The sequence below is a fragment of the Lissotriton vulgaris genome, chromosome 8 (assembly GCF_964263255.1).
Source record: "Lissotriton vulgaris chromosome 8, aLisVul1.2, whole genome shotgun sequence".
Classification (NCBI taxonomy): domain Eukaryota; kingdom Metazoa; phylum Chordata; class Amphibia; order Caudata; family Salamandridae; genus Lissotriton; species Lissotriton vulgaris.
The window spans coordinates 1,552,618,582-1,552,645,619 of NC_141696.1; the positions used below are offsets into that span (position 1 = coordinate 1,552,618,582).

Genomic DNA, 27,038 nt, shown 5'->3' on the forward strand with positions numbered 1-27,038 from the left:
GGTACCGGAAGTCTGGAGATAGGTCTAAAATTATTACAGTCCTTTGGATCTGAATTCTGCTTCTTTAGTAGGGGCAGTAAGGAGGCGTTTTTCCAGATCTTAGGGAAATAACCTACCTCAAACATTGCGTTAAATGTAGAAGTTAAATATGAGGCAATAGGAGGCGCCGCTAATTTAAGGGTGGATAAAGGAACAGTGTCCAACGGAGAGCCAGATTTGGACAACATGATAATTTTGGAGGTTTTGAGGACTGAAACTGGAAGGAATTTATCAAAACTGATGGTCTCGCAAGCTGGTGAGGAAATACAGTAACTATCCAGAGGCTGGTGCTGTGTTATAGCACTTTCCAGCGAAACAAAGATAGTGTTCACTTTGTTATAAAAAAATTCTGCGATGTCATCGCTCAGCTCTTGACTGGCCTCAATAAGCGGGGGGGCCGGATAGGCCAATTTAGTTACCGTATTAAATAATTCCTTCCTCGAGATTTTAGCCTCCTTGATTTGATCTGCAAAATATTCCTGTTTAGTTTTCTCTAGTAATTTATATTTTGCCAGGGTCTTCTTATATTCTGCTCGAGCTGAAGCTAAATAATTCTGTCTCCACAATCTTTCCGCTTTTTTGCAGACCGATTTTATGGCCCTGAGCTCTTGGGAATACCAAGGGGCCGAAGGGCGCTATCTAGTAAAGTGTCTAAGTTTATATGGAGCTAGACTGTCCCCGGCGGACGTCAGCCAGTTATTGTATTTTAAAGTTGCCTGGTCTAAATCCAAGGACTGTTCAGGGACTGAGGAGGACAAAAGGTCCACCAGGTCCTTTGGAATTATCTTGTTCCAGGTTTTACAAAGAGAGGACTTTGCCACTGGTTTCTTCATATCCCTATCGGGTACCGCTACATTGAACAGTACCTCCTTATGATCTGACCAAGCCAGGGGGAGCATATCACAAAGTCAAGCTTGATGTTGTTACAAAAAATACCATCCAGCAGATGACCTGCTGTGTGCGTGGCCCCTCTGACTTTCTGACTAAGGCCGACACTATTCATAAAATCTAATAAGCCACAGGTGTCAGGATCATCCACCTTTTCCAAATGAAAATTAAAATCGCCTAGCAGAGTGTAGGCATCAGAGCAGAGTTTGCTTTCAAGTAAATTACAAGCTTGAGCCACAAATCTATTCCTTGGACCAGGCGGCTTATAGATCAGCGTCCCTTTAAAGGAATGCTGATGCAAAAGCTGGAAACAGAATTCAAATGCTTCACTGTCTTCCCAGGTAGAATTAGCAAAAGACGCACCAATCCACCTATGATAGATGATAGCTAAACTGCCTCCCTTTTTATGGGACCTGTTTATTGTGTGCACTAAATAATTGGGGGGAACTGCTTTTACCAGATCTGGGCCAGAAGCTTGGTCGGTCCAGGACTCTGTAATAAAAGCAATACTAATAAGTTCATTCTCAATTAAGGTGGCACATTCAGTGTTATACTTTACTAAAGATCTGGCGTTTATTAACTCCTTTGAGGCTGAAGACGGAACCGCTCCGTCATCAGCCGCGGTAGCGCTGTGCTGATGACGGAGCGGTTCCGTCATGGCCCGCTCACTGCGCCTGCGCGGCGCGGATTCCGCGCCTGCGCTGGGCGTTCCACTGAGCGGGCGGGTCATGACGGAACTGCTCCGTCATGAGCACAGCTCAACCGAGGCTGGTGACGGAGCGGTTCCGTCACCAGCATGGGCGCGCCGCGCGGCCGCCCCGCCCCCTTACAGCTTGGTATCCACAGGCGAATGACTTCTAGAATTGTTAGCCAGTTCTACCCTACTTAGAAAAAGAATTTCTGGTAGGCGGGTATTACAGCCCTGACATACCAAACCGCTATGTTGAACCTCTAAGCTGGGGCTAATGCAGGTCCAATTCAGTTCTGGAATACAAGCATTAAGGCTAAGGAGCTTACCACTCGAATAAGGCTCCAGCCTGACCATTTCTCCAGCCGAACAAACAGGGGAGCTGGCGCTGAACGGGTGCGAGGCGCGGACGGGCGCAGACGGGCTTGCCTTTGGTGTGGCTTCGGCGCGCTGAGCGCGCCCTCTGCGCGCACACGCTAGTGCCGTTTTTATGAGCAATACAATTGCGTGACTAGTGCGCTAACCTGGCCTCCTCCCAAGATGGTGGGCGCCGGTAAAAATGCCCAGCCCCTCTGCGAGTCCTGCACCGAGCCCTGACAGAGGCTCCCAGTAACAGGTGAGGTGCAAATTTAAAAACGAGATTGGTCCCAAACAGTGCCCAACACACAAAATAGCAGCAGTAGTGGCAGCAAATACTATGTTTAAAAACACGGTAATTTAAAAAAAAAGACCGGACATCAATTCATGCGGTGGTCTCTGCCGGCGGAGCCTCAGGAGGACTACAATCCACGCAGGAATTTGGGGTATTAGTGGAGCTGATGGTCACTTGAGAAAGTCAGAACCCCAGTGTCACCTACTCTGATAACCCTGCGTGTTTTTTATATTTGGGTATAAATATATATCATAGCGAAATGAACATGGTAGAGGGACACATTAACAGAAACGGTTGCTCCCCTCACCTCCCTCTCCTGGTGGTATTGTATAAATTACTGCTAATCCACTTGCTGTACTGTTTGTATCATTGAATAGCATTGTGCAGCTGTACTGTTTGTATCATTGAATAGCATTGTGCAGCGCTCGTGACCTACGCGCCTTATATAGAACTTAAACAGTTGTTTTTGTGCTTTCTGTGCAGCGCTCGTGTCCTGCGTGATTTGATAGCAGTGCAAGAGATTTTTATTGGGCTTTGTATGCAGCGCTCGTGTTGTTGGACAACTGACATTGGTAATAAATAGCTCTGTGTGCAGCGCTCGATAACGCTACTTGCCTCACATTAATCTCCGCTAGCGCTTTCATTGTGGTGCACCTCGAGGTGTGTAGCGCTTTGGATAATTTACTTACGTGCATTTGTTTACCTTGCAGCCATTTTGTATTGACCCCTTGGCCCGTCCCAGACCCTCCCTGCACCTAGATCCCGCCTCCCAGCTGACCCTCCCACGCTCCGCCCCCCTCCACTCTCCATTTGAATCAGATGAACCAACGCGCAGCGTCCACGCACTGCGGCCGCGCCGAAGGTGCGCCAAAGGTAAGCCCGTCTACGCCCGTCCGCGCCCAATGCCAGACCCCCTGGCCCCCGCACCACCCACCCCACCCGCATTACATACGACCCCTCCACCCTCTTAGCCCTAAACCCCGGCCGACTCCCCAACTGCGCCCAAGCCGCTCCTGGACACACCCATGGACCCTTCACATGCAACTCCTGCAAGTACTACGGCACCAAGACCAACTCCCCATCCACCAACACCAAACAGATTTCTGACACCAACCACCTAAAATGCATCCTGCTCAACACCCGCTCGGTCCACAGACAAGCCATCGACCTCTGGAATCTACTAGACACCATCTCCCCGGACGTCGTCTTCCTAACAGAAACATGGATGAACGCCTCATCAGCCCCAGACATCACCATTGCCATCCCGGAAGGCTACAAGATCATCCGAAAAGACCGCACCAAGTAAACAGGAGGAGGCATCGCCATCTTCCATAAGAACACCATCCGCGTCTCAACCAGCTCAGAGGATAACCTCGCTAGCGCCGAGCACCTTTACTTCCAGATCCACACCGACCCCAACACCACACTCAGAGGCACCCTCCTCTACAGGCCACCTGGACCCCGAGTACAATTCACTGAAGACATCACTGACTTTATCACTCCTCACGCCCTCCCCTCCGAGGACTACATTCTATTGGGTGACCTCAATTTTCACCTGGAAAAGAGCAAAGACAAAAACGCCCAAACACCAGCACCAGGGACGCCTTCAAAAACGCCACCCGCACACACCACCAACTGATCCGGACTGCAAAGAAAGCCGCATTCAAAGATCGACTAGACAACAACGCCCACAACAGCAAGGAATTATTCAGCATCCTCGAAGAGTTTACTAACCCCACTGCCAACTCCAACGACATCACTCCCTCTCAAACCCTTTGCGACTCCCTAGCTTCGTTCTTCCACGACAAAATCGCAGACATCCACAACAGCTTCGACAACCAACCCGGAGACCAACCCACACAACCTTCTGCTGTACCTTCACCCCCCTTGAATATCCTTATTGACTGGAACCCAATCTCCACTGAGGACACCATCCGCCTGATGAACTCCATCCACTCAGGATCCCCCACAGACCCATGCCCTCACCACATCTTCAACAAAGCAGACTCCATCATAGCACCACACCTCCGAGACGTCATCAACTGCTCCCTCAACTCCGCCACCTTCCCGGAAAGCTGGAAACACGCCGAACTCAGCGCCCTTCTGAAAAAACCCACAGCTGACCCCACCGAACTCAAAAACTACCGCCCCATCTCGCTCCTCCCATTCCCAGCCAAAGTCATCGAGAAAGCCGTCAACAACCAGCTCGCCGCCTTCCTCGAAACCAACAAATCCCTTGACTCCTCACAGTCCGGCTTCCGAGCCAAACACAGTACTGAGACCGCACTCATCGCTGCAACAGACGACATTCGAACCCTACTGGACAATGGAGACACAGTCGCCCTCATCCTCCTCGACCTATCCGCAGCCTTCGACACAGTCTGTCATAGCACCCTGTTACAACGCCTCAGATACATCGGAATCCAAGGAAAAGCACTGGAATGGATCACCTCGTTCCTTGCCGGAAGAACTCAAAGAGTCCGCCTCCCACCTTTCAAGTCGGGGGCCACGGAAGTCACCTGCGGCCTGCCACAAGGATCTTCACTCAGCCCCACCCTCTTCAACGTATACATGAGCCCCCTCTCGGCCATCGCACACCAACACAACCTCAACATCATCTCCTACGCTGATGACACTCAACTGATCCTCTCACTCTCCAAAGACCCTAACACCGCCAAAACCAACCTACATGAAGGAATGAAAGAAGTAACCGAGTGGATGAAGCACAGCCGTCTGAAACTGAATTCAGACAAAACAGAAGTCCTCATCTTAGGTACCTCCCCCTCCGCCTGGGACGACTCTTGGTGGCCAGAGGCCCTTGGAAAAGCACCCATCCCGACGGACCACGCACGGAACCTGGGCGTCATTCTGGACTCCTCACTCTCGATGACCAGACAAGTCAACGCCGTTTCATCGTCTTGCTTCAACATTCTTCGCATGCTCAAAAAAACATTTCGCTGGATCCCCACCGAAACTAGAAAAACGGTCACCCACGCACTAGTTACAGGCCGCCTGGATTACGGAAACACCCTATACGCCGGTACCACCGCAAAACTTCAGAAAAAACTCCAACGCATCCAGAATGCATCAGCCAGACTCATACTAGACATCCCGCGTGAAGACCACATTTCTGGTCACCTGAAAGACCTCCACTGGCTCCCCGTCAATAAGAGGATAACATTCCGCCTCCTAACTCACGCACACAAAGCACTTTACGAACTTGGACCCGAATGCCTCAACACACGACTTTCCTTCTACACCCCCCCCCGCCAGCTACGCTCTTCCAATCAAGCCCTTGCTGCTGTACCTCGCATCAACAAAACCACCATGGGAGGAAGATCCTTCTCCTACCTGGCGGCTAAAACCTGGAACTCACTTCCCGTTCACCTTCGCCTCACTCAGAACCACCTAGCATTCAGAAAGCAACTCAAAACCTGGATATTCGACAAGTAACTCCCCACCCTTCCCCAAGCGCCTTGAGACCCTCTGGGTATGTAGCGCGCTATATAAATCCTTTGAATTTGAATTTGAAAAGTGGCCTTAAGATCCAAGCTCCCGCTGTCTGCGGTGGGGCAAATAACAGTGGCCAAATAATGCCTTACAGATTGTTGTTCTAGTTTGCAAATATATTGCGTACAGTCTTATTTTTAGATAAAAAGGGTGTGGGGGAGCAGGGAGGCCAAAAGTGGCACTGGCTTGGCTGAAGCTGCCGACCGACAAAGGCTGAATGGTGGCCCCGGACTTCAAAGGGGTGTCTGAGACAGAGCATTATTTATACAAGGCTGGTATTTACAAACGCAGCAGTGATCCCCTTGAAGGTGCTTCCAGCTACATGGGGACACCTTACTCCCACAGATTTACACCAGTGGTACACAGCAAGGATTGACACTGAAGGAGCTTTATATCAAGACAATACCCTCATAGGCTGTCAGACAGTAGCAGATGAATGAGACATTCCGATAGGGCAATCCCTACCATGCAATAGATTGGTGCATGCTCTCAGACAACAGTGGAACATAGGCAATACTGAGCCCATTACCCATGCAATGGTGCAGACTCTATATAGAATAGGATGGGCTGTAGGGTGTTCTCCTCGCTCTACAAATCTATACAAGAACACACACGTGTCACTATAGAGACACTTAGGGGCAATTGAGAACTCTCAGTGGGCCAAGCCTTCAATGACAAGGAGTGGCAAAGCTTTAGAATACTTACAAAAAGTTTTCCTCAATGCCCAGTTTTCATGTAATCAGTTTAATATATTACACAGGGCATACCTCACACCATGCAAGATCAGTCGGATATGCCCAGGGACCTCCTCCGCCTCTCTATGTGTGATGAAGACACAGTACATTTTAGGCAGATGGTGTGGAGCTGCCCTGCAATAGCAAGGTACCATAGACTGTGTGAGGCAAGCAGTGGGAAAAACTGACTGTGGAGCATGGAGGGCTGCTTATTGGAGATAGAGCAAAAAAAGAATAAGTTAGTCACTAAATTTGTGGACCATGCCCTACTCTTAGCCATGAAGACCTTAACTATTGGGTGAAAGACAGTGGTGCCACCAGCGTTAGAGAGTTAAAGGCAAGAAGTGGTGCAGTGGGCGAAGAAGTAGGAAAAGCGAGGGGTACATACAAGACCTATTACAGGGATGTGGGACACATTAGTGCATGCTTGAAATGAGAATGATGGTGACAGACCACCTACACTTTCTTTCTTTCTCCCTTTTCCTGAAGGTTGTTTAAATAACACCCAGAAGCTCCTCAACCAGTGCAACCAGGCAGCCAGCTTGAGACTCATTTACTCTGCAGTACATTGTCTCCTGCACAGAAAATGCTTCAAACCACAATGGCAATTTGGAACAAAACTGTCTAAAGTTTGTTAATGTTTTAAGGCTACAAGATGGGTGACACATTTAAAAGGAATGCAGGCCATCTTAGAGTGGTACAATGATACACTAAGGGCAATACCATGCCAAGATGGCGACTAGTCTGATATTTACTGGGATATCATCATCTTGGAAAAGTACTGTGCATAGTGTTTCTTTTTCTCTCTAAGATAGCAACACATTGATTAAAACATGATGGTCACGTTGGTTATTTAACACAATGATACACTATGAACAGTACCACTTCCAACTGCTTTAAATGCAAGGTGCTAATAGAGTGACTGGTTGATTAGGAGCTGGCGGGTGTTGTCCTTAATGGCCTACACAAGAAACAACTCTTTATGCTCTGTCAAGATTATTGGCAATAGAAACATTTTTTATTAAGTGACTCATCTCATTACTCAAGTATGTATGATCTAGAGAAGTAAACCTTAAATACTTGGAAGCTCAAATTTTTGAATAATCATTTGTTTTCTATTTTTATTGTGGCGTTCTTTTGCACAAAAAATATTTACTTGAAAAAAATTAGCCAACATTCTAGTTCATATAATTCTTACCTACACCTTACCTCAAGTGAATGTGTAATGTGCCTCTTTTGGTGATTGAAGCCTTTTTTCAAGATGGCTGCCGTAAGGAGGCAAATAGCCTTACAGTCCCTCTCTGCTGCCGCTGTTGCTCTTATTGAAACTGCCATGGCCATTTAGCACAGGCTTCTGTCAGCGGTGCTACTAAATATCTTTTGCTACGTCCTGACTGTTTTTTGGAAAAGTTACTGTCCAATCCACACAAAGCTCAGAAGCATGCAATACCCATGCCACTTCAGAGAGACCCTGTTCTATCTGGTTACATTGCCATTCTTTAGTTTGTTGACATGGTCCCAAAAGCATGCTTGTTTAGTATCTTTGAGAAAGGGGAAGAAAGTAGCCAACTCTTCCTGATTCCTTTGCATCTGATGTTCCAATACTGTGTTTTTTGTAGGTTATTCTAGTTAGTTTTACTGCCACTGCTGTAATATCAGATTGCTTGTGCCATTGACCCCGCTGAGTTTTGAGGAAAGCTATTTTTGTAAAAATTATGGCTTTGTCATATTGGACTGCAGTTTTCTTGCTCCGACCCATCATTTGGAAATTGGGCTTAATCTTGTGGCTCGTCAAATGCATTCTAAGCTCCTCCACATATTTTTACCACATGATTCTGGTTGATTTAAGTTTAATGCAGGCTCAAGTATCCCTAACTAAGGGTCTGATTCGATGTCCGAAGGACCGCCAACAGGCTGTCGGTCCCTCAGCCATCGTAATATGAATCTCCATCCACCATATTAAAATGGCTTCTGGATGGGTTGCAGTCAGAAACACCGACCGCCACAGTCCCGACAGGCTGTCTTTATCCAAACCCCTGTCGGACCACCCTGTGGTCGCAGAATGGCAGGCACTGCCTCAGGGATTACAATATCCCTGTCTGCCAGTTGTCCTGCGGTGGTCAAACCGCAGCAAAACGGAAGGCGGAAATGGATTTGGGCACCCGTAATGCCTCTTCTAACCCCTGGGGCCAGGGTCACCTGTGGTGCCCCCTACATATTCCTACACCATGTGGTAGGCAGCACAGCGTGCCTGCCATGTAGCGCAGGGATATGTGTGGGGTGTCTGCTTTGTCTTGTGGCAGCTGCTGCAGACCACATCACCACCCTGCAGTACAAAACATGGACAATGCGACTGCTACAGTGGCATCACATCCTAATTTGCCCATAGGGACTGCCACTTTGAAGGCAGGCGGTCCCAAATACGATTGGATGGCGGACGGACAAAAGTCCATCCGCCATCCTAATGACCCCCTAAGTACTGACTGTTGTTGCATGCCTGGCCGCCACTTTATTTGTCTTACTAGATTCATGGACTCCTTCCCCATTGAAGTGCCGACATGATTGCTTTAGTCAGTGAGTTGTGAGGTTATATTCAGTGTGCACTTCAGTGGCCTGTGGTCACTCTCTGTTCTGACTGTTATATCAAAGTTTTCAAAATGGGCCATCAGACCCTTAGATAAAAAAATATAATCAATTAATTGACAGGAAGTCATTTATCTTAGAGCCAGGTCTCAACTGGATGGTGCATTCTGGGGGTACCTCCTGCCCTCTGGTATTAAAGTCTCCTACAATTATGATTCTATGGCATGGTAAGTCCAGGATGAGGGATTCAAGGCTGTGGAGCAATTTGCTTACCGTCTCCAGCATTGTTTTACTTGGTGCATTGAGATAACAGTTTACCAGTATCAAATCCACATCCTTCCAATTAAATTTCAGGCCCCATATGTGGATTGCTTGTGCTGCCCTTCAGTTGGGATCCAATGGTGTGGCCTCCAATCTGGGTGCTTCCTTGATGACAATAGATAGGCACCCCAGACGGGCACCTGAAAAGATTTGTGTGGGTGGCCGATGTAAAAGATACTAGGTGAACAGCTTTGACAGTGACACCTTGGGGAGTGTGAGGAAGTCCCCGATGCCAGCCCTACCTATGACCAAGGAACCCCGCTACATCATATGTGGAACCCTTACCTTATACAGGACGAGGATGTTCCCGGAGCTACGCCGTTAATGGACGCCTCTCCCCTCCTCCTGCAGAACCCGGAAGTCATCCTACAGGGTGAAGGCGGGACAGGATGCCGATTCTCCAATTAGGAGCTCGAACAGAAGGTCACGGCGACCAGAAAAAGGGCGGATACCACACAGAAGGCGCGCCAGCTTAAAGGAACTCCAGACCCGACTGCCAAGAACACGAGAGAGTCCAGGAGGAACGACAACGTCGGAGGAGTAGAAACCGAGGGAGACGCCGCCGAAACGTGGAGCGAGGAGTGGTGGGTCCCGGAGGACGTTCATGCCGCCACAACTCAGGAGAGTTGTGGCTCCCAGTGGTACGTGTATGGGACTGGGGACTAAAGGGAGGGTAGTGTAATTGAGGGAAGGGGTGGGACACTGGGGTTTTCAAGGTGCCGTAGCTCCCTAAGGATATTTAGCAGAAGCCCAGCCAACCCGGAGATATTACTGTACCCGCAAGCCTATAACCTGTTGCCCCAACCTGCACCCCCTTACAACCTCGGCACTGATGCGACTCTGAATGCACATTTTAGATTAACACGTGGGGATCTTGGTAACGGTACCTGCACCAATAAAGAGCCACCTATTGACCACTACTTTGTTTTTTTTTTGTTTTTTGAGACTCTCTCGGGACCCCAACATCCCTGTAGAAACCCGTAATAGGTTTCTCACAGACCACCTCGCCAGAAGAAGCCCGTAATAGGTTTCCTACAGTCCAGCACGTCGGAAGAAACCTGTAATAGGTTTCTTGAAGTCCACCACGCCGGAAGAAACCCGTCATAGGTTTCTGGAAACCCCAATGTCCTGTGGAAACCCGTAACAGGTTTCTGAAGCCCAGCACAGCATGAGAAACCCGTAATAGGTTTCTGGACTCTCACAGAGTTGTTGATCCCCTTGTCTACAGCAGTCGTGAAAAAGCTAATGCGTCATTTTTCTTTCTTTAAAGACTAAGAACTGACTATGCCAATGACAGTGCGCATCTAAGTTCAACTATTACTTTAATAAATCTCCAATATTGAACCCATACGGCCTCCTCGCTTCTGCTTTCGACCATCCCTCCGACAGGGAGTTAAAAAAAAAGGTTTGTGATTAGGCACCGAACGGCATTCTATTTGTGTGAATCCGATTCGGAAGTCGCCTTTCCGACCGACCAATCACGATAGCTGGAAAGTATTCAGACTATCTGACTCGGTTTTGAAAGGCATTGGGAGTAACCGAGTCAGTCAAGAGCCAAATCGTGGCGATCTACAGACCGCGTTTCCCAGCCAAATAATTAGGATGTCAGATTCGCACAACCTTTCCAAATTGGTTTTTCGGACACGGATCGGCTGTCGAAATCTGACTTAGAGGCCCGTAGCAGGCACCCCTTCACCTGTGGCCCTCTGAATCGAGCCAGTGGGGGTACCCGTGGGCCCCCCTTTCGCATGCATTCACAGTGCAAGTTTTTTCCCCAACCACCCCTTTTGTCAATGGAAGCCTGTGTTCTCCTTTGTAAAACAGGATACTATTGAAGTCAATGAGAGTCCGACCGAATGATGTCTGGAAGCATCCTAATCGTTCGGTTGGACTCGCAGAACCTGAATCATTTGTAAACGATTGTGAAATCGATTTGATTGGAATAGTTTCCTGACGACATCGGAATCGGCCCCTAAGTAGTACACAATTTCAGGGATTGCAAGGCTTTGAATCGCACCGGCAGGCTCAAGGAACCCGTCGGATGCGTGGAGGTTGGTGTTTCCGATAGCCATCACACCGCCCGCCATCCTGATGTCGCGGGCGGTGAAGGTGGCTCCGTGTGTGGTAAGTTAGATGTCAGTGGTGGTCTCGCCACCATCATAATCAGCCCCTAAATACACTATTCACTCCCCATTCAGATACTAAAAATGCATTCCTATCCCTACATGCTACCCATCCCTGATGGCTAAAAATTCCTTACTACTCCAACACACCTACCCATTCCTGAGGACTAAAACTTGTTACTGCCTCTATTTACTATCCACTCCGGAACCCTAGAACTCCAATACTACATCTATACATTACCCAGTAGAGGCCTATAAACTCTATACCAACTCATACACACTAGCCATTCTTGAAACCTACACATTCCTTACTATCCTTAAACAAAAGCATACCTGAAGCATTTAAACACCTTACTATCCCTATACACTACCATTCCTTGAACACTTCTGTGCGGGGCTCAGTGATGCAGTGCAGCTCCACGTTAGCCCTGTACCATCCCAGACATGACGGAGTAGAGCGGCATAGTGCCACCCCTGCGCACCGAAGTCAGTTTCTTATTTCTCCCTTTACATGCCCTCATACACGAAATATGAACAATTGGTGGTACCAGTGTGTCAATCCCTAAATTGGAACCTTTTCATATTCTTAAAGAAGTCACTCCACAGAACAGGGAGGTGGGATGACGGTAAGGAATCTGCAAATAGATAAAGTATGCACCAGAAAAAGCATTAATAAAAGGTAAGTAACTTGTTTCCCTCATGGACACTTCTAATTGCACTCTTCACCTAAGCAGTACATTCCAAGATGGAGGGTCTGTGGAATGGACTCAATCCAGAAAATGTTACAGCACTGAGAGGGGAAAATGGTCTTGCTGCCAGATCCAGTTTTGAAGGCAGTAGGGTGTCTTGAATGTATTGCAGCCTGGCAGATATCAAGGACAGACACTCCACATGCCAATGCATTGTTAGTAGCCGGAGCCCTGGTGGAATATGCTCTCAGATGTTTCAGTGACTTCTTCTTGGCCAGTGCGTAGCAAATTATATTACAGAGGACCCTCCACCTTGACAGGACAGCCTTTAATGTCAGGTGACTTCAACAAGGGCAGTTGGTAAACATAAAAAGGCTTAAAGGGCTGACGAATAACCTTTACTAGTAGCCACTAGAAGACCTTGCTGGGTCAAAGATAAAACATACGAAAGAACATCCTAATGTATAGCCTGTAAGAAGTGTGTCAAAAGACATTGATGGCATGCACCACTTTGGGTGGCAGATCAAATGCAGATGAATGCTGATGCCGAGGCCTTTATTTATAAAGGGCTTGCAGTGTCATTGCGTCACTTTTTTATGTCAGGTATAATGAATGCAGGGTGGGCGTTCCCACGTAAAAAGGTCTCGTAGAAGTGATGCAGTGAAATCTAGGAGACTTCACTGCGCCACTTTTACGACTTGACTGCATCAGGATTGGGCGCTCAGCTTTTTACATGAGAGTCGCCCGTGGGTAATGGCACATTGCTGGAGTAGCGTCAGTTTCCTGCATCATTATTGCGCAAACAGATTTGTCAGGATTCCTGACATATCTGTTGACTCCTTGCGACACGGAGCACCGTTGTGTAAATACGGCCCATTCATGGTGTCGCAGCAGGGTGCAATGAAAAGTGTTTTCATTAATGAGGCCCTGAATCTCCATGCATGGAGGTGTAGATTGCACAGGTTCAAGTGAAGGACCATGCCCTGCTGCTGCAGAAAGGAACAAAGTGGTAGTAGATTAAAGAGTAGATGCTCATGTCTAGATGTTGCAAGAAACATATTTTCCTGGCCCAACTCAGAGCCACTATGATGATATCATCCTGGTCGTTCCTGATCTTTTACAGATTTTGGGGAAGGAGAGGCAGAGGTGGGAAGTCATAAAGGAATCTTTAATTCAGACCAGAAGGAAAACATCACCTAGCGAGTGCCATCACAGAGATTCTAAAGTGCAAATCTACTGATACTGTACACTCACTACAGTGGCAAAAAGATCTAACCAATGTTCTCCTAACTGCTGGAAGATGCCTTGTGCCAAAGCAGGATGTAAACACCATTCTTGATCTGCCAAGTGCTACCATCTTAGCTAATCCACTCTTACATTCAAGGATGCCTCCAGGTGGTTTGCAATGAGGTTAATGCCCTGATGCTTCAACTAACTGCGGAGGCGTGAAGACTCCTACCACAGGTTGGAGGATTCCACTCCGCCCTGCTTCTTACAATACTACAATGCAGTGATTTTGTCCATGAGCACCTGTATAAGCCTCCCTTTGACTGAAGGCTTTCGGGGGACGAATGGCCCTCAACTCCAACAGGCTGATATGGAAACAGCCTGGAGTATGAAAACCAGTCCTCTGATCTCCGCCTTCCCCAGATAACCTCTCAAATGTCAGTAGTGACGTGTTCATCACAACCACCAGCTTTGGGTTGGGAAGGAAGAGAGCCGTGCAGATGGACACATTTTATTTGAGAAGTCGCCACTGCAGATCCTGAGCTGTCTCTTCAGAAAACTCATGGCATCCAATATAGTCTCTTTGTGTCGGACCCATTTGAACTTCAGATTCCATTGCAGAGCCCGCTTTTGCTCCTAGCATAATCAAACAGAAAGATGCAGGAAGCTAAGAACTTTCAGAGCTGCTCTCACCAAGACTGAGAGCTGCGGCTGAAACATCGGATCATAGCCCGAATGTCCTGAACTCGTAGCGGTGGAGGGAAAGCCTGGAAGTGCATTGTATCCAGGATAGCTCCAATGAACTGCCCTCTCTGCCAAGGTGGGAGATGCAACTTTGGCTTTGTAATTGTGAACCCCAACGTGTGAAGAGGTTCACCGTCATATGAAGGTATCCTTTGATTGAATGTGGCAAGTCCACCTTTAACAGCAAGTTGTTGAAGTAGGGAAAGACTGGTAATCCCAACCTTAGAAACTGTACCATTCCCACCAACGCCATTTTCTTGAACATCCAAAGGCCCCCGACAAGGACAACAGTCAAGTCAAAATGTATTTGCATAGTTACTTAAAACCATTGCATAAGAGAAACAAAGCATTAACATCCTTACAACGTGATGAGATACTGTGTGAGCAGGCAGACGTCCTGTCCAATAAGTGCTCAGAATGTGTCTTGGTGTAAAAGTGTGCAGCATTGTAGGTATAGCCCTTGTTGGTAACCCCCCTTGCGGCAAAAATTACTTTGACCTTAAAATATGGTAAGTCCATGCATACAAACTGTATATAATAAAACATTGCTTGAATTTAAGAAGTGACTGCAGAGTGCTTTGAGCCAGCTTTGAAATGTTTTTGTCCAGAAAGTCCTAACTCAGCATTCTGGCATCTTTTTAGCCAGTGCGCTATAAGTGCTCAATTTGCTACATCGTGTTTTAGAGAGAGAGCACTGGCACTGGCGCCTGGTTAGCAGGCTTCAGTGCACTGTAAGTCCAAAATCAGCAGCTAGTAGTCCAAATGGGGGGCAAATAGCGGGTAGACCCCTACAAGCAGGTCAGTTTTCTCACAATACGTTATTGGAGTAGCCTCTGAATTGTCCCAACTGATGTGGGAACAGCTAACTGGGTCAACAGCTCTAGGAAGTGTGCAGTGGCTCTACTGTCTTTAAAACACTCCAGGGCAGAAGCAGCTTTTTCACCAAAAGTGACATCCATAAAAGAGACTTGTTTATCTCCAGAAAGTGCTGTGCAATCCATCCATGCACAGCAATGGAGCACAGCCCTGACAACAAACACCTTTGCAAGCCCCTTGGTCATATCTATGCCATAATGAATCACGCACTTGGCTGCATCCTGTCCATCATGAATTGTTTAAGCCTCGGCACTGCTAAGATCTTCCCGTACTGCCAGCAACATCTTGCTGCCCATGTCCTATAAGGGAAGCATGTAGCAACCCACCTAACAGAACACATTGACTGATCTCGCAGCCAAGCTAGCCCAGGAGGACATTTATTTTCCAAACACCTCAATCCTCTTGGGCTTCCGATGCAGAGGAGTTGTAGGGAATGAGTTGGGGCTCATACTGCAGGTTGAAGTCTGAACCACCAGGCTGTTTGGGGTAGGGTGTTTAGTCTTATATTCAGGATCACCAGCCTGTCTCTGACTCCTGGCCACCTGCCTGGTTACCCATTGGGCAGCAACAGGGCTATCACCATGTCCCTCTCAAGGTATCAGTGAGGGCTTTATTAAAGGGAAGAAAGTGGCTTGGCCAAAGTAGCAAAATGTCTGAGAGGACATTAGTCTTGGTTGTAACCAAAAACAACTGCAACTCTGTGACCTCAGCCACGCACTGTCCCACTACTGCACCTGGTGCACTCTCCTCCGTTAGTGATTCAACTGGCGAATCAGACCCTGTATCGGGTATCAAGCCCACTTGCCTCGTGTAAGTCCATGTAAAAATGATCCTTGTCCTAAGGAGGCGGAGAGCATTATTCCCTTCCCCACCTTTATCATGTTCTGACCTTGACCTCCCCTAGATGGTCGTAACAGCTCAAGAGTGAGGCATCTGTCCATTTGCCTGTGGGCATGTGTTACCAGTAGGGGGGCATGAGGCCTAGTAGCCTCAGGCTCACTGAAATCCAGGATAGAGACTGAATTGTCAGAATTACAGCCCAACTATCCCGAACTTGCTGTGCAAAAGAAAAGGCCCAAAACTGTATTGTATCCCCAACAGCTCCAATGAAAGGGAACATCTGAAAAAGAGTTGGGTACAACTTTAGTACGTTTATAGTGTACTTCAGTGATTGAAGGAGCTTTGCTGTAGTCTGGAGGAGAGAGATGACTGCCTGGGGCAAGCCCACCTTTAATCGTTAATTGCAGTGATAGGGGAAGACTGGAACCATCAACTTCTGCAGGTGTGTGGCAATCACTGACATCACCTTTGTGAGCACCCATGGGGTGCTTGTAAGGCCAAAATGGTGCACAACGAACTGATAATGCTTGTGGCTCACCTTAAACCAGAGGTAGCACATATGTAGACAGGACAGGAATATGGAAGTTGGTGTCCTGCAAGTACAGGACTACCACAAAGTCTCCAGTGCCTAGGGCAGACAGAACCTGAGCTAATGTGAACATCCTGAAATTCTCCTTCTTCAAGAAGAAATTGAGAGGGCATAAGTCTAACATAGAGCAGAGGGTTCCATCCTTTTCAGGCACCAGAAAGTAGAAGGAATAGAAACCACAACCTACTTTTGATGCCGGTACCCTCTTGATGGGTGTTATGGCCTGAACTTCCTGAAAGAGCAGGTAGAAATGGAATTCCGTCAGCCGGTCCACAGATGGTGGCATTGGTGGCTGGGTTTCTAAGAAGGAGATAGAGTAACCTTGCTAAACAATCTGAAGTATCCCTTTCTCTGATGGTATGGACTGCCAGCAGGGCAGTTGAGTACAGATTCTGCTGCCAACTAAATGCCAATGATGGTACAAGGGCAAACTAAATAGGTTTGGATGCTGAGTATATTTTATTTGCATTTAAATACATTTTAGGCATGGTTTTATGCTTTTAGTGAGTCGCCCTCTGGCCAGAGAGAGGCTCAGTCTTATTTTAGTTCCATATTTTAGCTTGGCAGTTTTTTTCTACTTGTGACTTTTAACATGCTTGGCGCTTACACACTGTACATTTCTTAGCAAGCTTTATTATCATGTTATTCATACACTTTGTACAAGACTAGAATACATGGAACGCAATATCTATGTCTAGCTAGAGACAGCCCTTCAGCTCTAGACTAATCATAGTATCAGCATTGCACCTTTGACACAGTGCTATTGGGACCGTGCTTTTATTACATAAACTTGCTATGTGCCACATTGGGCAGCAGAGCACCATGGCTGGGATTGTCCTGGACAGAATGTGCTGTGACTAAGATGTAGTCCTGCTGACTCTGACCCCTATCCTGCTACGGATGTTAGCCTGTTCTGCACAGGCCGGCTTCCTGATACATCACACTTGGGTATGGGGAGTTAGGTTATCCCAGAAGATCTGGCAGAGAGGGCTCCCGCTATATTCTCGATAGTATAGGTAGTGTTAGGTAGGAATACAATCCGAGTAATTTCATAATGGTTGAGTGGTTATCCTGGGAAAAAGTTTTGGAGGGTATCCCAAAATCCTCGAGAAATGCCCGCTTCCGATTAATTAATTTTTTCGTTCTGCACAGAGCCTACCTCCCCCCCGTGATGATAAACAAGTTTTTTTATAGAGATGATGCGAAATGCCTGAGATGCGGAGACGTGGGTGCGGAACTAATTCACATGCTCTGGACATGCCTTGGGTTACAGACCTTTTGGGAAGCAGTAACAACCACCATTGAGGAGGGGGGGTAATAAAACGCCCGATCCCAAACAATCCTGCTGACTTCCTATTGGGGCTGTCCCCACACAATGCTAAGAATCTGGTCACTAGTCGACTTCAGGATTTGCCCTGGCCCTTCCGATGCGTGAGATTATGCAACTTTGGAAATCCCCGGGGGTACCAAAATGTCTCACTTGGAAGGCTGAGCTAGAGAAACGGGCAGCCTGCAAGGGAAGGGTACTCCTTCGAAGTGTCAATAAAGGGGTTGGGGCATTGGAGCGAGCTCAAGCCTGGGAGGCCCTGGCCAATAGCCTGAAGGAGCCTGAATTAACATCAGGGGAGATAACTGACCGGAGTGTTCCCACGAGGTATCCCGGAACCATGAGCATTGGGGGAGGACACAGGGCTTTAGAGGAGGGCCTCTGATATACTCCAACACTAGAAGATGGCAGAGATGAGAACTGTTGGGCAGGGGAGCAGGGGAGTAGGCCACGAAGACTATATTAAACTTACAACCTCATGGTTTTTACAGATATAGGATGACTGCTGGAGAGTTGCTAGAGAGGAGAGAGGGAGGAGCTGGACTTTAGGGTAGATAAGGAGATGTGTATTAGCACCTGTACCATGAAAACATATCCGTAAATGTAGGTAAGATGCAAAAATGATCGCTATGTATATCAAATGTGTTACTGGAAACCCCAATAAAATAGGTTTAAAAAAATAAAATAATGGTTGAGTTGTTTACCTTTTTTACCATTTGTGTAATGCTGGTTATAATACTTTGTTTCTTCTACCTAAGAATTGCAGCACACTCTTTCTATGAAGGAATGCAATTGTTTTAATAAATGTTTCAAAACCTAATTCACATCTTTCTTGTGTTACCTTAGGTATGCAAAAGTAAAACCAAAGAAACAGTAGGTCGGCTTCCACGATTCCATGGGCAATAATGGGGTGGGCGTTTGAGGTTGCTAATACCATCAGTCACCCTGGACACGTTAGTTAGAAACCAGGCCCATATTCGCTGATAGATACGTGTGAACTGAATTCCCGTATTTTGAAGTTTATGCTGTGCAAATACACAGTCCTACTGAATTTGTAGGAACAGTATAATATGGTACATTAAATAACATACATATTTCCTCTGTTAAATTTCAGCATGTTTTACCTATCTAAATTTAACGAAGCTTGAGGTATTTAACACATTAGATAATTATTCTATATATTCAATAGCATTTAACTCGTAATTCCAACCTGTGCATAAACATGGGTTTACAAATTGGTCAAAATAAACGGACCCTCTCAGAACCAGGCTTTGAGTCTCTTAGTTGATACTGGTACTAAACACAACACATAAGAGTGTGGAAATGTTGGGTTAAGCAGTTCGATCTTGCTTTTGCCTATGCATGTTATAATCCCTGCAGCCCCCAGCTGGTCCTCCAACTCAAGCCTCAGCGCTGCGGATACAGGCCCAGCAATGCCCGGTTACTTGGTCAGTTAAAGTAGGTAATTATACTCATTAGCACTTGTATGGGAGGACAGATGAATATCCGCTGCTGTTAGAGTCTGGTTTTGTGATATGCAACATGAATTGGGGATTCCAATGAGCATGCTGGAATTGTCACGCCACACCTTACTTGGGGACAGGACGCCCCAGTGATAACATAGTCCTCCCTCGTTGGCTTTTTCTAGCTGTGTTCTCATGCATTTTGTCTTCCACCTTCAACTGGGCACATCGATGTATGCCAAATGATGGTGGTTGGCCCTTGCCACTGCCCAGGAGGCCAGTGCAGTCCACACACGAGCTCTTCAAGGCCCAAACAGGACATCATTGGTGCAGGCTTCTGCCAGAGGGTCACTCAATAATGGTGCCTCCTCTGCTGGAACCCACATGAAGGTGTATTGCAGCAAAATGGAGTTACAGCATGGTCCTCTTCACTCCATTAGACCTTACAGCCGGCATGAGTGATCGCAGTAGGACTGGCTTCAGGCATCCCGTACTCTGCTAAGCTCCGCAGTCACGCCACGTACGTTCCTTGGCCTCAGCATCAGCACGCACCGGTTAGACTGGGACAGCAATGATCTAGGCAGATTTGCTGTGCTCTAACAGCAGACACCAAAACACTATTTAGGTATGCCATTGTTTGGTGTTTTTGAGCAGGTTAGCTGCAGGGAAGGCCTATTTCAGACTCCAGCTGCATGAGGTTAGTGCAGTGTGGCCACATTGGGCCTCAGTTCCCTGCCCTCATTGCACAAATATAACCACTTGTGCTTTGGTTATGGTTAAATAACTTTACAAACAACTATTACACATGAGAATACAGCGTGACAAATCATACAATGCAAAGCTGCCGAGAATAATTTGCTACTTATTAACTTTGCTGATGGATAACGAACTTAAACTTTCTCTATTTGAAAGCCACGCCCTCTTCCAACATACACAACATATTACCGCCTGTACATCAATATACATACTGTCTTATTTATTTACATGATTGGGACTCTATATTTCAAGTTCAGTATTAGTTTCAAAAGCTACATTACAGAACAAAGGCCTCATCAACATGAAATATTTGCCATATAACACAGTTTTCTTAATCAAATAAATACAATCAAACAAAAATTAATTATTTGTACATTATATTGGACTTTTCATAGAGCCACCTTCCAGAAAGAGTAAAGCGCCACAGTGTGGCAGACAGTTAGGAAGATCTCCATTCTGGATCCTTATTTGGAACCCACAAATCAATTTCACCTGAGAGCAGACTTATCAAGTCAGCTTGGAAGTTCATGGTGTGAATCATGCATGCTTCCATAGTCAGTTTAGCATTTTTAAAACAAAGGATAATGCTTAGGAAGTGGTAAAGTATCTACAGCTTCCCATATCATGTTCTGCTTTTCTAAAAGTAAGTTTCATTTACTTCCCCCATCTCATGTATGTTATAATCTAATCTGTTGAACCTGGAAAGCACACACTCCTTCTCCATTAGTTTATCAGAAATACATGAAATGTGTTTATGTCCCAGAGAGGATTCATGTTCCAGAGTGTGCACTACAGACTGAGTGCTATAAAAGTGAACATTGCTGTTTAATAAGGTAAAATGTATTAACAAGAAATTATTTGAGTGTTATTACCCAATAAAGCAGAAATAAGACAACAACTATGCTAAAGTGTAATACTTGAACAATGTAGAGAAACATTTTCTAAACTGGATTGTTGCTTACAAATATGACATCAAACACTGTTAAAAAATGCATTCTGAATTATTTTTTTCTATCAAATAAAAATACACCATGAGGATGGCCACATTAATCAATGTCATGTGAACACTGCTTGACAGGTCTGGATTTCATTTAATATAATATTTATATTATTTATAATATTTATAGTTAATTTTCAATAGAAAGTGACAGATCTCATAAAAATTATTGTTAAAAGAAAGTCTAAGACTTGAAAATCTTTTGCGAGATGATACCATCTATTCACCCTACACATCATAATAGCTAAAAAACATACATAAAAACAGCTTGATGTATCCTATCCTTAACAGCTTGTAGTCTTCTATTTAAAAGCCTACATAATTTCCAGATCAGAGCACTGAAATCATACCATAGAAGAAAATCACACACCAGGTAATCCTATAATATGCTCTTATACTGACTTCTTGGGGTTCTGGAGACATTTCATGAGTCCCTATGAAACATGGGGTTCACCAGTAAGTGGATAGCCTCAAACCAGTCTACAGAACTCTACTATTGCGTTTTGGTGATTCAATAGTTCAATTGTGAAAATGAAAACCTGACCATTCACATTTTAATAAATGCTAATTCTTAGTTACAGCTTGTTGAGAATAGCATTACCAATCTCACCTTTATGCAGTCATCACTCACAATTTTAATTAAACATTCAAATTTGAAAAACAATACATTTTTCAATCCTACTTCCATAAAAAATGATTTAAGATAATAAATACAAACTGGGAAAAATTCATAACATGACCCAACATTCCCATCTGAGGGATATGGTGTTATTTACAAACCACATACCCTTTGGCCTTGTGGTTTACGATATCATCAGAACTCCATGAAGGAAATATAGAACCATAAAACATGGTTACCTCATATTATTCTACAAGAATAACAAAGGTTTTACTTCAATATATAGCTGGACCTTGATGTTAACATAGCTCAATAAGGCATCCATCATCCACATGTGTATGAATAGAACAGAGAAATGTGCCCCATGGTCAACAATGTCGAAGTAACCAATATACTGAGCAACACGATCAAATAGCTATCTCTCCTTACAGCCTGCACAAGACAACTTCCAGTGGGAAATTAGTTTCAACATAATATTATGTTTTTTCAAACCTAGAAAGCATAGTAATTGAATAATACCAGACATTGGCAAGTTAAACCCTCCCACATTTGGTGGAGCAAAAATTATCTTCTTGGATGTGTTGGAGTCAGTGACACAATTTCATGACAGACTTAAACCCACCCTATTTGATGGTTATGTTTGAGTTTTCCTATGTGCACTTTTGCTGATGCATAAATAGTTGTAAGAATGCATCGAAGCTCTTTCCACATCCATTAAAACAGAATGCTATTTCCATTTTGTGTGTTCACTAATTGACCAGTAGGCATAATAAATCATAAAAGCTCTTCCCTCATTTACTAAATCTGTCGGTGTGCCGGAGGTATCTTACGATTCATGAATGACTGAACCATCCTACATATTTTATGTTGTTTTTCCTGTGTGTGATTGGGGGTGGCATCTTAGGTATGTTGAGCTAGCAAAGCCCATTGCACCGTCACTACATTTGTGTTTTTTCTTCTGTATGCCTTCAGAGATGGATGGCTGGGACAGATGCTTGAGTAAAGCCCTCTCACATCTAATGCATGTGGATGTTTTTTCCATTTTTATGTTAGCTGCTGATTCTTTAGATGCATGGATTTACCAAAGTTCTTTCCATATTCACTGCATGAGTATGGTTTCTCCTGCGAGTGTTAGATGGTGGCTTTTTGGGTGAGTGGATTTAGTAAACCTATTTCCAAATTCACTGCAAAGGTATAGTTTTACTCCTACATGCCTATGCAGATAGTTGGTTAGTGTTAATGCTCAAGCGCAGACTTTTCCACATTCACTCCTTGTGTGGGATTTTTCCCAAGTGCGTGCGCTGGTGAATTTTTACAGTTGATAAACGAGTAAAGCTCTTTCCACAGTCACTGCAGTTGTATGGTTTTTCACCTGTATGCCCTCGCAGGTGGACTGTTAGATGTGATGTGTGTGTAAAGTTCTTTCCACATTCATGGCATGAGTATGGTTTTTCCCCTGTGTGTGTTAACAGGTGACCCTTTAGATGCGTAGATCTACTAAAGCTCTTTCCACATTCACTGCAAGTATAAGGTTTTTCCCCTGTGTGCATTCGCTGGTGGATCTTTACAGTTGATGAACGGGTAAAGCTCTTTCCACATTCACTGCATGTGTATGGTTTTCCAACTTTATGTGTTAGGTGGTGGCTCTTTAGATGTGAGGATCTTGTTATGTTATGTTATGTTATATGCCATTTTTAAAGCGCTCGTACGCCCGTGGGCTTCATGGCGCTGTCGGAAGGAGGAAATAATACATGTTGCTGTGAAGACTACTATAAATAGGCTTGCTCAAACAGCCAGGTCTTCAAGGCATGTCTAAACGTGAGCAGATCTTTACTATGTCTGAGTGGCAGAGGTAACGAATTCCAAAGGGTGGCAGCGAGGTGGTGAAAGCAGCTGCCCCCTTGTCGTTTCCTTTTGAATCGAGACACCACCACTAGTGTTTTCTGGGCAGAACGGAGGTGTCGTGTGGGGACATATTTTGTCACTAGGTTTTTAATAAAAGTTGGTCCACAATTATTTAAGGCTCTGAAGGTTATACAGCAGGTTTTAAAAGCTATTCTCTGGGCCACAGGTAACCAGTGTAGCTCCTTCATGCCTAATTTGATTGAGTGCCTCTTGGGTGTTTTAGTTATGAGTCTGGCTGCTTGGTTCTGGACCAATTGGAGTCTTTTCAAGAGTCCCAATGGTAAGCCTAAGTAAATGCTGTTTGAAAAGTCTAGACGGGACAGCACCAGGGCTATAGTGACTTGAATGAGGGCAGAGTGTGTAAGGAACTGCGCAATTTTTTTTATTTTGCGGAGCTGAAAAAAACTTGCTGACACCACTGCACCTACTTGAGAGTGCAGCGACAGATCTGATCTTAAAGTGACCCCCAAGCTTTTTACTGAGGCGGAGCTAACAGGAGGAGTTCCCATATCGGTGGGCCAAAAATGGGGGCCCCAGCTGGGTTCGCTTTTCCCGGGCAAGAGTAGTTCCGTCTTGCCAGGGTTCAGCTTAAGGTGGTTATCATTCATCCAACCTTGGATATGCCTCATGGTCTTCTGAAATTCAGTCACTGCATCAGGTGTATTGAGAGTGAATACCAATTGTAAGTCATCAGCGTAATTGTACGCTGTGACTTTGAATTTTTTGAGAGAGAATAAAAGGGGACGGAGATACAAATTAAATAGCAGAGGGGAAAGTGACGAGCCCTGCGGGACCCCACAAATGGAGTGATGTCTGGTAGCCGTGAATGTTCCCAGTTGTACTGCTTGGGTTCGGCCATCAATAAAGGATGCGATCCACCTCAGAGCAGAACCCCTAAGGCCGGCCTGTTCGACACGGTTGAGTAAGATGTTATAGTCAACCGTGTCGAACGCGGCCGACAAGTCGAGCAGTATCAGAGCCTGCTGTACGTCTGCGTCTGCATTGGCCCTGAGTGTGTCCTGCACCGCCAAAATCACTGCCTCAGTTGAGTGGCCCGGGCGGAAACCTGCTTGATTAGGTTCCAGATAGTTTGATGTCTCCATAAAATTAGAGATACAGTTGGAAACATGAGCCTCCAGGATCTTGGAGAGGAAAGGCAGGAGGGAAATGGGTCTATAGTTAGACATGTCGGCAGGATCTTTTCCAGGTTTCTTTGTCAATGGGATAAGGAGGGCATTTTTAAAATCTGTAGGAATCTTGCCCTGTGAAAGGGATTCATTAAGAATCGGGAGAATAGCTTGTGGAAATGCGATGCCAATTTCCTTGATAATGTGTGGTGGACATATGTCATTGGGTGAACCTGATTTAACCCGAGTAAGCAGTTCAAGGAAGGATTTATGGTCAATCTTGGGTAACATTTCGAGAGTATTTAGGTTTGGGTTGTCTTCGCCATTGTAAACTAAGTTACAAGAGGGTGCAATGCTTCTAAAACTCTTTCCACATTCACTGCAAGTGTATGGTCTTTCTCCTGTATGCCATCGCAGATGGATGGTTAGGTCTGATGCTTCAATAAAGCCCTCTCCACATTCACTGCATGTGTATGGCTTTTCTCCTGTATGCCGTTGCAGATGGATTATGAGGTGTGATACTTCAGTAAAACTCTTTCCACATTCACTGCAAGGGTATGGTTTTTCTCCTGTATGACTTCGCAGATGGATTTTTAGGTGTGATGCTTGAGTGAAGCTCTTTCCACATTCACTGCAGGTGTACGGTTTTTCTCCTGTGTGTGTTCGCTGATGGATCTTTAGGCTCGCTGAAAGAGTAAAGCTCTTTCCACATTCACTGCAAGTGTATGGTTTTTCTCCTGTATGCCTTCGCAGATGGATTGTTAGATGGGATGCTTGAGTAAAGCTCCTTCCACATTCACTGCATTTGTATGGCTTTTCCCCTGTGTGTGTTTGTTGATGGATCTTAAGTTGTGATGAATCAGTAAAATGTTTGCTACATTCACTGCAAGGATATGTGTTTTCCCTGGTGTGTGTTCGCTGATGGATCTTTAATTTTCCTATGAGACTAAAGCTCTTTCCACATTCATTGCAAGTGTATGGTTTTTCTCCTGTGGGTGTTTGCTGATGGATGTTTGGGTTAGCTAACAGTGTCAAGCTCTTTCCATTTTCACTGCTTGTGTCTGTGTTTTCTGCTCTCTGTGTATGATATTTGCCCCATAGAGCCGATGACTCATTAAAAGTCATCTTACATTCATTACACCTAAATAAGTTTTCTGTTGAGATGTTACAGGTGGCAGTGTAGGGATGATGAATGATTAAAACTCTTCCCACAAACGCAGAACCTTTATGTTATTTCTTCAGTTTTTTTATTTGTTAATTAACTCCTAGCTGTGATGGTTGATGAACACTCTTGCCACAGTCACTTTGTCCTCATAGGTTTTCCCTGCTCATGCTTGGTGATGCTGCTTTAGTACAGAGAAGCCAAAGCTTGTCAAACGTGTGTATGACTTGTTTTTGTTTGTGGTTTAGATGTTATGTCTTCGTTATATTTTGGCATACATCCTGATAATATGTTACCTTACTCAATCAGTAACTATATTTTAATATTCACTTCATATGTGTATGTTTTTGTTCTTAATAAAAATGTTGAATAGTAACTGAAATTCTTGCAAGACTGATAACATATGTATGGTCAACCTGCATTAAGAACTTTCAAGTACAAAGAATAAAACTCACAGTTTAGCTAAACAGTCGGTTTCTTGTAAATAATTAATGGAACAACCATACAAATAACAAAACTCATAACTAAGTCTTGTTGTATTAGAATAATGTTCTCCATGGCAAGTAGCTGTATACGTCTTTCTTTGAACCTTCTGATGTCTGCTTCACGATTCATGTTTTGTATACCTATGGCCTCTTTTTACTGACTGTATGGTCCAGCTAAAACAGCCATTGTGATAAACTAGCACCACAACATTTTTATTAGCATGCTAGAGAGGGGAATATGATTGCAAGTACCTGATGATTATCTGAGATAAAGGGTGGTATATAGCATGTTTATTGGAGTGTTTTGGGTTTGGCAGCATGGATGTACTCGGCTTCTTGAAGCCGCTGGATGTTCTTGCAGGATACGTCTGTTCATGTAAGAGATTCAGTGTCTCCTAAGGAGTTGTTCTTTTTCAGATGACTGTTAGGCATAATTTATGTTTCTTCATGAGCATCAGATGCCTTTCCTGTATTGTCATATTTTCTTCATATTATTATGTGCACAATAATATCCTCTCTGTGGATACAAAAATACTCGTCAAAATCTATAAGTGTACGCCATGTATCTGATGAAATGTAAAAAAAACATTAAAAGAAACACTTCAATAAATCTCAGCCAGTGGTAATTAATCTCAGTGGCAATTCAGTCTATCTTTCAGCTCACTGTGCAACTATTGACAGTAATCATTCTTAT

General features: G+C 45.1%; 1 protein-coding gene across 1 annotated transcript in view; it reads right to left on the reverse strand.

The window, feature by feature from the left end:
- The window catches only part of LOC147700368 (uncharacterized), a 149,745-nt gene extending 123,923 nt beyond the window's left edge, over positions 1 to 25,822 (reverse strand). Inside the window, 3 exon segments of the mRNA XM_086936311.1 lie at positions 22,982 to 23,227; positions 23,263 to 23,267; positions 25,039 to 25,822. Coding sequence (XP_086792437.1) covers positions 22,982 to 23,227; positions 23,263 to 23,267; positions 25,039 to 25,822 — 1,035 coding nt within the window.
- Between the last annotated feature and the right edge of the window lie 1,216 nt (positions 25,823 to 27,038).